This window comes from Halichoeres trimaculatus, unplaced genomic scaffold (genome assembly GCF_033239565.1).
Source record: "Halichoeres trimaculatus isolate MK-OKI-2021-1 unplaced genomic scaffold, fHalTri1.1 fHalTri1_scaffold_16, whole genome shotgun sequence".
Classification (NCBI taxonomy): Eukaryota; Metazoa; Chordata; class Actinopteri; order Labriformes; family Labridae; genus Halichoeres; species Halichoeres trimaculatus.
In genome coordinates, this window is record NW_027437194.1 from 16224459 (window position 1) to 16238882 (window position 14424).

At 40.2% G+C, this 14424-nt stretch overlaps 1 protein-coding gene across 5 annotated transcripts in view; it reads right to left on the minus strand.

Annotated features, from left to right (window-relative positions):
• Positions 1-500: 500 nt before the first annotated feature.
• arhgap24 (Rho GTPase activating protein 24) overlaps positions 501-14424 on the minus strand; it is a 93510-nt gene continuing 79586 nt past the window's right edge. For all 5 annotated transcript variants that reach the window (XM_074690025.1, XM_074690026.1, XM_074690028.1 and 2 more), the window contains 6 exons: positions 9475-9682; positions 6320-6452; positions 5989-6062; positions 5786-5907; positions 4577-5705; positions 501-4205 (listed from right to left, as the gene is read on the minus strand). In XM_074690025.1, the coding sequence (XP_074546126.1) occupies positions 3941-4205; positions 4577-5705; positions 5786-5907; positions 5989-6062; positions 6320-6452; positions 9475-9682 (1931 nt within the window). In that variant the 3' untranslated portion in view covers positions 501-3940. The remainder of the gene's footprint in view (positions 4206-4576; positions 5706-5785; positions 5908-5988; positions 6063-6319; positions 6453-9474; positions 9683-14424) is intronic.

The window sequence follows — 14424 nt, forward strand, 5'->3', positions numbered from 1 at the left end:
TCTTGGGACATTCTGTGTAGTTGCTGTAGTTTGAGGCTTACCAAATAGAATGTATAAAACACAGATTTTTGAGCTTGTTACTAACAAATTGTCATGATACACTTCTGTATTAATTTTTTTTACAACTCTTTTAGCACATGTGGGTTAAATTTACGTCCCTAAAGGAAGCAATTCACAAAAAAACTTACGTGGACTGCAGTTTGAAGTGTCTTCAAACTGCAGTTATGTTGGCCTTCAAATGACAGAATTGGCTGTTTTGCTGTAGTTTTAATGGAAAGGAAGAGTACTTTAAATACATTACAATCAAAACTATTTCAAAAAATAAAAATCATGAAAATCTGTTTGACTTCTTGCTACACTTTTTTCAAATTCTGCATCATCTGTGTGGAAAATCACCAAATATCACAAGTACATGAAACATAAAAATGCTTTTTATTCATATTCATTCATTATTTAAAGTTATTGTATGTATCAAGTATCATGTCATGAAAGTATCCCACCTCCCTGTCCTCCTCTCCCTCCCGCCCGGTGTCCGTGATCTGCTCTTTGTGAGGAATTCACAGAACGAGGTGCCGCTGTCAGCTCAGATTAAACCCATTACTTCACTGTGAAGGGTGCAAAATGAGAAGGTCTCGTTCACTCCGTCTTTAGGCACTTTTTTCCCCTCCGTGTGCACATTCCTCATGTCCTGCACTGACCAGCAGCAGGTCTGAACTGGTCTTGGGAGAGAAGAAGAGCCAGCAGCAGGTTTCTCCTGAAAGAAGTCCAGCTCAGGTGTGCAGTCACGTGTTCTGTTTTGTACCCATCAGAGAAAATCCCTCCATCATCTACACATTTGGTTCAAAGCTACATAAATACACTTACCACTGATTTACAGCTGCTTTACAAACATTCACATATCATACATTGGCCCTGTCGTACACAGACTCATGCACCATCATGCACAAAGAACTGAAGCGAGTGCCCAGGCTGTAGATGCCCTCAGCGCGAACACTTGATGCTGTAATCCATTTTCACAGTAATGAGCCAAAAACACAACTTTACTCTGCTTATTCTTCTTTTTATGGGGTTGGAAAGGATTAAAACTTTTGTCCAGAAGGCAGAAGCAGAATTGCAAAACTGAAAACAAGAACTATTCAGGTGTTGTTATTGTTATCAGATAAAAAGACAGCAGACACAGCTCCGAGGCTGTCCAGATCTTGATCCAGCCATCAGGATGTTGTTTCACCAAACATTATTATGATCGGTCCCTGCATTGAAACTCTATTTAAGGTCATTTCTTCTAAACACAATGGTTTCTGTGGTGGAACTGCATTTCAGCCTGTGTAAAAATCCGTAAATGTTTATTTTTCTTCATAAGGCATGAAAGAAAAGTTTTTTGAATATTCCCTTTTTTTCAGAAAGTTACAGACATACTTCTTAGGTTTAAAGAGCTTTTCAACTATGAAATATGTAAATTAAAAATGTGTGAAATTATGTCAAATGTTTGGTGAGCATAAAAAAATTGTTCATGAGTTACAAAAAAATCCAGTTAAACTTATTTTTTTATGTTAAGTTACTGTTTTATGTTAAATGTCAGGAAAAAAAAGGATTTTTTTCCATGCCCTAAGAAGAAAAACAAATGCACTTAAAGAAAAATATCTTGACAAAGGTTTTCATTTTTTTGTGTTTCATGTCAGTCTTCCCTCTGAATAACACGTGATTGCAGCCTCATCCAGATGATTTTTAGATCTCCTTAATGTTTAGCGCTATATTAAAGCCTGATGGTGCTAAGCTGGAGAAGTTTTGGCAAGTTTTAAACCCATAGCTGAATTTTAAAGTGATTAACTATTGGAGCAGGTGTTGGGCATGTTTAATAAATATGAATGAATATGTATCTGCTTTCTGTGATGATACCAGTGACCAAACAACACAAATATCTGTGAAAGTCCTGGTCCAAGTATCACAACTATACCCTTACTGGCATTGGAGTTAAAAAGATGACACTGTCAGTGTCATGATAATAAAAATATATGATAAGAGAAAGAGCTGTATTGTAACAAAACCAGTACCACCTGACTCAGTGTTAGGAAAATGATCGCAATTTCAGGTGTCAGATCAGTGCGTATCCAAAGATTTGAGTCAAAACTGATATATCTATCACTATCAGTTTGGGAACCAGAACTGTAACAGGTGTCTATATCAACCTTCGATACTTTATATTGACGACATACCAACAGTGAAACTAATTATTCCCTCCTTAAAATTCCCCTAAATTCAGTGGGATATAGGGCAGAGGTCCACAAATTTATCAGACAACAACCCCCAAAATATCAGTGCACAAGATTAGCATCCCCTGCTGTGGGAACACACTAATAGACCAATCAAAGAAACAAAACAAAACAAATATGAACAAAGATGAGGCTAATGATACCTGGTTTGGCTGCAGAAATTAGACTACCTACATGCAAATATTGCTTCATTTCGCAAATAACTCATGCTGATCCCCAATACTCAAGACTTTTAGTATTTAGTATGACAGCATTTCAGAAATTAGTATTTTACTATTGAATTATCTGTTGTATTTTTTGTATATTTTTTTGTATTTTCGATGTTCATTTTCCTGTATTTAGTGTTTTAGAATTTAAAGATTAGCTTAAATTTTGTGCAATGACTGAAATTTAGCTGATTGTTTTTCTCATCCTTTGTCTACAGTTGTTTACTTGCTGCTTTATGCGCCTGTAATTGCCCCCTTGGACAATGTTTTGTTGAATTTGAATTGAATGAATCTGCCTGCACTGATACTGGGTTGTCCTGGTTTAGTCACCTCAAGGTCTTGTTGACAACAAAGAAATGTGAAAAACATACCAAACACTTTGTGTGGTTTTGGTATGAAATATAATTTGTTTAATTAATTTTTGCTTGTCGTCAACATTAACAGATGAAACATGCAATAGTTGATATATTTTGGTTTTAGAAGGTAATTTGCAATCCCCACTTTGGAACCAATCATCTATGAACAGCTGTTTTTCATATTGTAGTCAGAGGGAACTTGAACCTTGAACGATTTGGTGCAACCCAAAATTTCCTGAACACTTAAAGTTACGATGGCTCCACATCAGTACATTTGAAGAGGAGGACTTCTTTACCTTTACCAAATCTTAAAACTCATCTTTAAAATCAGCATGGACTCAATCCTCCCTTCACCATCTGTTTGTGTAAATCACAGCACAGGGCCGACTAACCAGTACTGTCTACGGTCATCTCATAAATATCTACAGTACAGGCTTCTTTTTTTGGTCATGGGGGTAAAAGAAACAGCACAGAAGCACAGGCACATATACAGTATATTGTCCACTTTAAATGGCACATGTACACATTGAGCTACAGGACATTCAGTACCACTTTGCTGAGAGACGACAAACATGTAAGTGCAAGGAAAAGTCTTGATACAAAACATCACACATAGATAACTTTGATAAATATCAGATACAAGTTAAAGTAGTATTTTCATTCCTTTTTACAGACTGGCGACGATGTGTGCATTGTTTTCTCTTTATGTACACGAGCAGACAGAAAAACAGAGCAACAATATGATTCTGGTTTCAGTTTTTGTAGTGTCCTTTTTTACTTATTTACTGATCTCAACCTCAGTTTTCCCTCCTTTCTGTGTATTATCATAAAGCATTTTTGCCTTCTCGGTCTGAGGAGTGATCACTTTCTGTTTAAATAGCGCTGTATTTACAGATAACGTCATTGTTGCATCACTCCAGGTGATGTCTACATTTTTACAGGTGGCGTTCATCAGCCCTAAACCTCCTACGTCTTACATTAAAACATGCCTTTCACCTTCCTACATCCTCACCTCTCCTCTTCATCCAGCAGCCAAACCCTGTTTGGAGCCTTCGTACTCTGTCTCCTCCCATTCACAGTCGTCATTGGTTTGTCCAGCCCCGTCTCCTCACTGTATCCAGATCGGGTTGTTCCGTTCAGGTCTGCGGGGGTCAGTGACGGTGGTGTTGCCGGTCGCGGTGAGGTCACTGAATGTGGAGAAAAACTGCTCCATCTCTTTCTGCAGCATCTGGTTCCTCCGCTCAGCGTCGTCTTTGGCGCGCTCGGCGTTGCGGAGCTTGATCTCAGCCATTGTGTACTTCTTCCTCTCCTGGTCCAGCTCCTCATGGAGATTCACCATTTCAGTCTCCAGGTCCAGATTGCGCTGCTCCAGACTGTGGAGGATGAAAAAACACATGGTCAGGAATAAGGATGCAACGATTACAGATGATGATTTTTTTTTTCTTGCAGTAGTGTGTGAAAGGTCGATTTTCAGTTTTCTTGGTCTGCTACACATACCAGCGTTGGATAAGGGAAGCTATAGAGATCAGGAAACCAACTAGAGCATGGCTACCTGCTGTCACACAGCTGGGATGCTGTCTAGAGGTGGGCGCATGGATTCTGTGGCATCAGTGTACCAATACTCACACACTACTCATTTAAAGGTTTATTATTCTTGTAAATTACACATATTAATTAATAAATACAAGAATAAAAGCCAATGTGTGTCATGTCCTTAAAAAGGTTTGAGTTTTCTCAGACAGACCTCTTTATCCTGGCCTCGTACTCAGCCTTCTGCTTCTGCATCTCCTGCTTCAGGCTGGCCACCAAGCTGTGCAGAGCGCTGTGGCTGCCCGCTCCGTTACCCACAGTGGGACCGTCGCTGTTTTCACTGCTGCTGGTTCCCCGACTGCTCCGTCCTGCTCCATCTCCACTGCCCTCCCTGTTGCTGTTCCTCCCCTCACCATCGCCTCCACCAGACTGCAAGGGCTCATGATCCTGCCCGGCTCCATCCAGGTCTTCGAAGTGACCTCCATAGAAGTCCTGCTCGGGGCAGGTGGTGGTGGAGGAGCGACAGGAGGTGGAGTTATCTGGCAGGGAGATCTCACAGGAGGAGGTGGACCATGTGGCGCTGTCCACGCTCTGTTTGTCCTCACAGCTGCTGTTCAGACACGTGTTGGTGATGTGGCTTTGCTGCTGGTGGTTTTGGTGGTTTAACTGGACGTTGTCGTATGTGGACAGACGGTTCTGATTGGATGCTTGATCCATGTGTGTTTTGTTGCTGTCCCGTAACGTGACGCAGCCGTTTTGGACCCAAAGCCCGTTGCGGCTTTGGGTTTCAGTACCAGAAACTCCCAGTCTGACAGCACCAGTTCCATTTCCTCCACTTGTCACGCCACTGGTGCCCATTTTTGTCCCAGATCCTTTAAGCGCCCCATTACGCCGGGGTGGTAAACCCCCACTTCCTGTTAGAGTCTGATTCTTCTCTTGATCTAAAGAGGGGGAGGAGCTAAAGGAGCCGTTTGTAACAATCCCACTCCCTTTGCTGAAAGCTGGGTTCTTTTTTACAGTCAGCGGCGGGCTGCGCGTCATATCAAACCGTCCGATCACTCCGTTCCTAGGGCTTGCTGATCGAGGGGACCCGTTGTTATCTAAATGCTGCCGATGTGAAGGAGACTCAGGTGCTTCCCACGTACACTGCCGGAGCGTCTGAGTGTTGTTGTTTTCAGTGTTCTGAGACACCGCGGTGATCGCCGAGGTAGTTGTGTTGGTTTGTTGTTGTGGTTCGATATTGTTGTTGACGAGCTCCAGAGCTGTGGGGCTGTCCTCATGGGGGAATAAAACGTCATGTCGGCCAATCAGAACGGCCATGAGCTGCTGGACCAGAACTGTACCTGATGACACAAAACCACACTCAGAAATCTAAACTTCTGCAATAATGGTTTCACTGAGATTAGCTACGAGGATCACAAACCTTCCATTATGGCAACGGGATCCTCCATCTTTGGCCGCAAAATATTCGGCCCGAACACAGTGGCCAAGTTTTGGACGCTCATTTTGTTCACTCCTGAATATGACTGCACTTCATCTAGAAATCTGCAAAACAGAAACAGCTGTTCAAGGTCTATTGACAGGTCACTCTTCAAATTATCATCTACTCAAAGAATGAGCTCATACCTGCAGATGTACTTGAGAAGATTGTAGTTCACTGGAGGTAGACATTCAACAAGCTTTCTCAACTCCTTCATACCCTGTAGAGAAGAACAATGAGTTCAATCAATGATTTCAGAGTCGTTATTGAGTAAAAATATTTGTACACCACTGAAAAAAACTCAAAGCCATTACATAAGAAACCAGGACTCTGGGTGATTTCTATGACAGTTTTTCAGCACTGACTTCAGTTGGTGTTATTGACTTTGAAAACTTGATGCAGAGGTTACAGGTATTTGAAAAGCCCAGTTAACGTTGGACTCAGGTCTAAAGAAACAAATCAAATCCTCTTTCTTACCATTTCATCATCCTTGCTGAGAAGTTTGGCACAGGCCAGGAAGTCGTCGTACTTGTGGAAGGGGATGACAGGCTCGGGCAGCTCTCTGAGATACAGCTTCAGGAGAGAGGCGACAGTGTGCACGTCTGTGTTACTGTGGAGGGAGCAAAGACACACACACAAACACACATAGACTGTTATTTGAATGCACAGTTACTGTACACTACTCAAAGCAAAATGGCATTATATTGTATGAAAAACAGAAGCTCCTGAGTCTTGTGACAAACCACTTCATGTCAGGATCTAATTTAATTACTTCAATCTGTTCTGAGTCTTTCGGAGTGCTAAGCGAAGCTAAGCTAGTCCCTAGCAAACTGTTGTGTTACATAAACATGAAGAGAGTAGAATCAAACTTCTTTCCAAAAAAACAAATTTAACAAACTAGAAAGGCACTCAGAGAGTGCAGACCTCCACCAAGCATATTTTGATTCTTACGCAACACCTTAGTCCTACTTTAATGTTATACTTCCTTTCAGCATACTGTCTGCTACAATTTGGTGTTAGTTGCAGGTTTGTACAATAATTTGTTACCTGACAGTAATGAAAATTATGATGACCCAGTACATATTTCATATTCTAGATCTTTGTATCCAGAATATTGCCAGAATCTGGATCTTAGTTTTGCATCTGTCAGAAATTATGGTGACCTTGTCTTGTATTGTTTTGCAAAGCAATCCAACCATTTATCATGAAGTTATATACATATGGTGAAAACGTCCCTATCTCAAAAAATCCTGGATCCAGACAGTGATCCAGATCACCTCCAAAATGTAATCACTTCTCCCTTATCCCATTTTGAACATTTCCTGAAAATTTCATCAAGATCTGTTTCTTAGTTTCTGAGTTATGTTGTTCACAGGCAAACAAACAAACAAACAAACAGGTCGACAGACAGACGTACACTCTCAAAAACATATTCTCCTTGGTGGAGGTAATAAATAACTGTTGCTTTTATCTAAAACATACACAACTTTCCGATAAATATTTGTAGGTAACACAAAAACTTTAAGTGCAGAAAGGAGACAAAAGCAACAGAAGGACAGCTGCACAATAACAAAAGTGAGGAAAGAAAAACAACAAGAACACTGGGGAAGCTGAGATGATCTAAAAGAAAGGTCACTGAAAGATGGTTAATTTCACACTAATAATTTTTTAGGAGGTAGGAGAAGCACTTTTTGAAGCTCCCATAGTTTTTAATACCACACGAAGAGGGAGTGTGCCCTTAATAAAACCAAAGCAGCAAAATGGAAAAATAAGGTATTTTTCTGTCTTTTTATTCCTTTATTCAGAAAGGGCAGGACTGTGGGTGGAGCCAAAAACATGGTGGGAGGAGCTGAGGGTTTCATTTCAGCTTGGACCGCCTACTTGAAGGGTAGCCTTATGCAACCTCAACCACTGGGCTATACCAGCACCCCGTAAGATGTGGTCTTCTGATTGTTTCACACTAGTTCCACATCTATGAACCTGAAAAGATGTTGATCTGCTGCAAAAATGTGCAGGGTTAACAGATTTTAGCCCTGTTTCCACCAAGCAGTCTGGTTTAGATCAGTACAGTTTGGTTTGATCGGTTATGCCAGTCTGAGTTCCCACAGCCAACAGTGCCCCTTTTGGTAGGCAGTGTGTAAGATGAATGCCAACAGCTGCATCAGTTATGTAATAAAATGATGCCATAGCAACCTGACACAGTGTACCCTACTAAAAATTCCAACTAAGAAGAAAAACACAACACAGCACAAGAGCAATGATGGAAAACACCCAGCAACTGTCACACAGTAAATGACAATTCTTTCAAACAATCAACGGACTTTAGTGTTTCTTGCTCCACCTTCTGGGGTTGGATCGGTTTAGTCTGGCACCCCAATGGAAGGGTCCCAAAATGCGTACTGAGACAAACCCAACAGCTTGGTTGAAGCAGGGCTATTGTCCGTTGGTTGCTAAAGTCCCACTTCCTTCTGCCTACAGTTTGTGTCTCTACTCGACCTCTGTCACAGCTGGTACATGACAAACTGTTCTCATTCACAAGTTGATTCACAAAGCTGATGTTCTGTTCAGTCGTCTTAGCATCTCATCTTTGTCTGTTGCAGAGAAAAGAAGAGAAAGACGATGTCACTTTTGTAAAAGCTGAACCCACTAAAATGTCCTATGTCAAAAAAACTGGAATATTCAGATTGAGAGCAGAGATTCTCCAGATTCACACACCCCCTCACACTTCTCCTAGATTACTGATGGTAAGTCAAAGATGATATAACACATTGATTTTCAGGATGTAGCATGGGATGTAAATATTACATGAGAAAATAATCAGTAGGAGGTGTTCAGGAGTCGTTTTTTTTAGTCCTGTAGACATTGATGTTATTTGTTGCTGAGGTAAGCAGAGCATTATATTAGGAAATAACTGAATCAGGGTAGAGACAGAGGAGGCGTGGGTTTTATTAGAGTAGAAATAAGAGGGTAGAGATGTGTCAGTGTGTAGATGACACACTGACTGTGAGATACTGTCCTTATGTTTCTGGGAAGCGGTAAGAAGCTGATGTATAGCCTGGGTCCTGACAGCCCTGTCCAGATTTTATCTATGGTTATTAGACTTGGTGGTTGCAGGAGTGGTAGGCGGAGCAAAAGAACATGGAAAAGCAGAGAAGAAGTGATGTGGAGGTGGTTTGGTCCATCACTCATCCATTTGTCTGTCAGGCTGAATTATAGATGAAGGTTGTCACATTAAAAAACAGATTTCAGTCTCACAGTGCAGCCTCCTACACACCACACAGAGTGACTGAAACCTCACTTTAGCTGCCAGTTTGTGGAGAAAATGAACAGTTTCTTTATCACAGAGAGTGGGGATGTTCAGGGTTTGAAATCTGTGCCTTCAGGGAACAAATGTGTGAAAACATCTGGATGTTTTTGTGGTGAAGTTTTGAAAGAGACATAATTTTCTGCAGAAGAACTTATCCACAGTAATCTTCTTTTAAAAGAAAAAATGATACCATCAATTCGAAATAGTAAATACATGTTTCTCTGCTCACGAACCAAAGCCTGAAGAAACTCCGACGATGATCGCTACTCTGTTCAATCACAGCAATCAGACATCTTAAAATCCATGCTTATGAAGGTTTCCCTACCAATCAAAAGAGGGTTTCTCCCCACAGTCGAAGGCGTCCTGCAGCTCTTTGACCAGGTTGGCTTGTCCCGGCAGCCTGAATAGTCCCTCCTCCCGAAGGCCCCACTGTCGGATGAAATCCACACACTGCTCCACCAGCATGGGGGCCAGCTTGTTCCCAAACCTGCGTTCATATCGAACCGTTTCCTCCAACTTCTGACCGAAGATCCCTGACAAAGTTCAAAATGGAAAAAAATAGTTAATGAAGGACTGAGCAAAAGTGTATTCATATTTAAACTTTTTTTAACTTGGCTTTTATTTTGAAACCATGTATGCAAAAGTGTTTTACAACAGGACTAATACTTGTTAACCACAGGGTTCAATAAGTGCAGAGACAAATTTAATATGCAAAAGAAGCTTTGAGCCACGTCTCCATGAATAAATAATTATTTTAACCGCAGATATAGATGATTAATTTCATTTCATAGCTAAATTATTGAGGGTATTGTCATAAAAGGACAGGAATTATGTTTCATCATTTGAAATATTTAAACTGTTTAATATCATGCACTGTGAAACTTTCTCCCTAAGAGTAAAACAGCATTATCAAACGAATTAGAGGAAATCTTTAGCTTTGCATCCGCAGCTTGAGGCACATCAAAGAGATCCGTTTAATCGATTAGAAAAAAATAACTTTCTGATAAAGCTGGCTAGACGGTTCACACAGAAAATGTGTACACCCATGAAGATTAACTCTGGGGATCAAATCTGTGACTTCCTGCTGAGCTCCTCTTGCCTTTTGTCTGAGGCAGTTGCCATAGGGGAAACAAAAACACAAGACTTTTTCCCATTTGCAGCCATTTCATGTAGATGCAACAAGAGGGGATTAGGAAAGCCTTTTTGCATACTTTTTAAGTCTCCAGATACAAACAGAGGCTGCTTACACACATGTGTACATGAGGTGGAATTAAATAAAGCACTGTGTCTGAGCTGAGAGGCACTGATGTTTTTTAAACAGAACAGAAAACAGCAGGAATCAACTAAAAATAATGAGTTTTTCTGTGATCCATGTTTATGTAAAGGAGTCTTGGTGCAGTGTTGTTTTGTACGATACGACACAGTGGCACAGGATATGATATAATATAATGTGTTGTTACACAATACTGGGTGGTGCAGTGTGACTAAACACAGTGGGATACAATTTCATGTAATATTTTACTATGCGGTCAGTATGATGCGACAACATTACTATATGACACAGTAGACAGTGGAAGGTTCAACAGATGTGGTGGGGTACAGTATGTTGTGATAAGATGTAAACCTCGGTGATATGACATTAGGATACATGACAATGTGGCAAGGTAAGGTACTATACGGTACAATACGATAAGCTGATAAAGTATAATACGAAACAAACCGATATGATCTATGATATGTTACAACATGGGGGGGGGGGGGGGGGGGGGGGGGGGGGGGGGGGGGGGGGGGGGGGGGCAATCTTTGAAAAGTTAGGAACTTTTTTTTAAATAATGTAGAATAATCTAGCTAACTAACATAATCAATTGCTGCTACAATATACCTCAACCTACAACAACTTTCTGTAACTAGTGCTGAAAATTCACTAAGAGCTGGGTCTTAGACCTTCTGACTCATTGTACCCCTGAGGACAGAGAGGAGAAGGGTTTTGTTTAAGTGCTTAAGTGTTCCCTGAACAGACAAGTCTTCAGACATCTCTTAAAGCAGAAGGGGACTCCGTGGATCATATAGAGTTAGGTAAATCATTCCACCATTTGGGCACAACAGAGGAGGAGAGTCTGGCTAGTGTTTTGGAGCCGCGTTGGGCTGGGAGCACCCAGCGTCTTTGACAAGCAGAGCATAGTGGGAGAGGAGTGTAGACCTGGATGAAGGATCCCAAGTAGGATGGGATTCATGTCAATGTTTTGTTAGCCAGAAGAAGAGCTTTGAATTTGATTCCAGCTGCCACTGAAAGCCAGTGAAGATTTTAATATCTTTTAAACTGCTGGTTAAGAAAAAAATTCACTCCCTGTACAGTGTGTGCCAACAATGAAACTGGCTATTCAGACCGAAGACGTTTATTTGAACCATGCTGTAAATAAGTTTATTTTTGCTGTGAAGATGCCTTTTTTGGCTTGGTGTGTATGTGTCTGCTTGTACTTCCAGAGCCAGCCTTGAGCGAACACCTGTGAAACAGCAGATTTTAGCACTTCCGCATTGTCTCATAATTTTAGAGGTTGCTGCTTGGACCCGAGCCGACACAATGAGGCGAGACAGGACAAGATAGGATGTGAGATTACACAACTCGACTCAACATGATACGACATGATATGTCAATATGAAAAAATACAACTGCCTATGAGATGATTATGTCAGATAAGATATCACCTTGGTGAATTTTGTCATGTACCCACTTGTTGCCTCCACTGTAGTAGAAGTAGTAAGTAAATAAAAAGTAATACAAATGTGCAATATTTCTCATGTGAACAGAGAAACATATACCGATGTTAATCACAAATGTGACATAGTAAACATATATTCCATGAAGCACAGGTTCAACATTTAAAAAAATCTATGCATATAAGACAAAAAACATGTTTTTGAAGAAACTCACTGCTCATTTTCATACTCACCAATCCTGAAACTTAAACAACTTGTAAACTTCCGGAAAAATATCCTATTGATGAATTTGTGATAAGATAACACACCAGAAGTGCAAAGTTTTATGTGCCTGCATTTAAGCATCTTCCAAAAACCAGCCTTTGTTGTTAAAGTGGTAACAGGACGCAGAAGCACAAAGCAGCCATGAAGGAGATGCATCAGTTTGACAGCAGGTCAGTCAGACTGTCTTCATTTCCATCTCTGAGAAAAGCTTCCCTCAATCATCCCTGATTGTCTGCTCACTCAGACGCTCACAGAAAAGTCTTGTGTTCTTTTCTTTCTCCTTTGCGTCAGCTGCCTCAGGGATTTTTCCACTCCAATCCTCATGGCAACTCAAATAAGACAAATCAGTAAACACTCACAAAGTCCCAAAAATATTCAAAGCCTTGTATCCATTTTCCAGATCTTAGCCGTATCAGAGAGAGACACAGCAGTCAAGCTCCAGCAGACTGTGAAATGATGAATATCCTCACGTATCGAAGAGATCATCAGAGAACAAAGGGGGAAAGTGAAAACCAGGTCATCCCTCCAGACGTTCTGGTCATGAGTCTAGGAATGTTTTCCCAGGTCACATGTAAGTGTGTGTGTGTATGAGTGTGTGTCTGTGCGCGCGTGCAACGGCTTTTGAGGCATGTGTATTTCTGTTTACTGTGTATGTTCATTTTTTCCTTTTACTGGAGCAACTGGTACCAGAACATGACGGCTTCAGAGAGAAATGAGAGAGAAACTTCCATCCAGCGAGAAGTCTGGAGGTTCATTCAACACTCCACGACTCTGAGATACACACAGGGAGAAAGACCCACAGACTTCTCCTCTTCAGTTGCTTCATTCTTCTTTGTTGTGAACTAATGCACTAAAAAACTGAAATCTTATCGAGTGTTTTTGTCTTATTTTTGGTACAAAATGTCTTTTTGGACTTAATATGAGCCACATTCACCTGACCAATACGTAAAAATGTCTTTATTTTAAGTTGTTCAAAACAAAAAATGAGGACTTGTTTGTAGTAAGTAAAAAGAAATCTGCCAATGGAATGAGAGAAAAGTTACTTGTATCTAGATATTATTCTAGTTTTAACAGTAAATTGAGTTTATAAGTGAAGAAATATGTAATTGGTCACTGGATCTGGATATCCCTGGCCGTAAATATACAGAAATAAGTAAAAATAGTTTGTCATGTGATGTCTGTGTAGTGTTTTGTAATATATCATTGACTGAAGTAGGCCCTCTGGTATCTCGAAGTGGTCAGAGCATTATTTTAAGTTGTTTGGAACCTTGCCATAGCCATGAGCCAGCACCTAACTTTTCTTTTATTTTCCTGTGAGTATTTTGACATTTGGGGTTTTCAGTATTTCTTACAAAGAGTAATTGTGATATGTCCGTGCTGAAAGTTGAAATTCTATTCTGAAGCCAAAGTTATACCGATGTATGCTAACCACTAGCATATCAGTGCAGTTTTCCATATGTGCTAGCATCAAGCTAGTGCCATTTTGTTTATTGGAGATTTATAACATGTTGACTGTAGTGAATAGGAGTCCTCTGTGAAAGAGTAATGTACATTTCTTTGTGAGTTCAGTTCTTCAGTAAAACTTCAAAATAAAAATCCTGAATCAGAGTTTTATTGGTAAAGTATTATCATCGGCTAAGCTAAGATAGCCACGGCAGACTAGTGGACGTAAGGTCCTGCAGCTCTGCATAGTGTAAAGAATTGATAAGAGAATCGTTAAGCACAAAGACTAATGATATCGATGGGTTGAACCACTTCTTATCGATTCTCAACAGGAATTGATTTTCAGTTGCCATCCCTAAATTTTGTCTTTTAACGACTCAAAACAAGACATTTTTCTGGACTGACCAATTGAATGTGGCTTATATCAAGTGTAATAAGACTATTTTTACTTAAAATAAGACAAAAACACTTGATCAGATTTCATTTTTTTGCAGTGTGTACCTCAACACACCACATTTTTAAATTGTCTAAAAGAATACTAAAACACATCAGCCTCAGTTGTTTACAGAATAAATATCTGAGTTTCCTGAGCTTTAAAATGTGGCCTTCTGAAAATTTTATCACCAAGTAATTTCATCACCAAAAGAGACCACAAGGTGAAAAGAGTAATCACGTGCAATGTACCACCCCAGATATCTGTGATCAGGATCTTTTTACCAGGGGTAGAAGGAAAAAATCGTTGTATGTTATTGGGATTTTTTCTTTGACAATATCAAAATCGTGATTCTTTGTCAAAAAATGATTTCTTTTTTTTAATACAAATTCTTTATTTCAGTCTTTGTTTATAAAC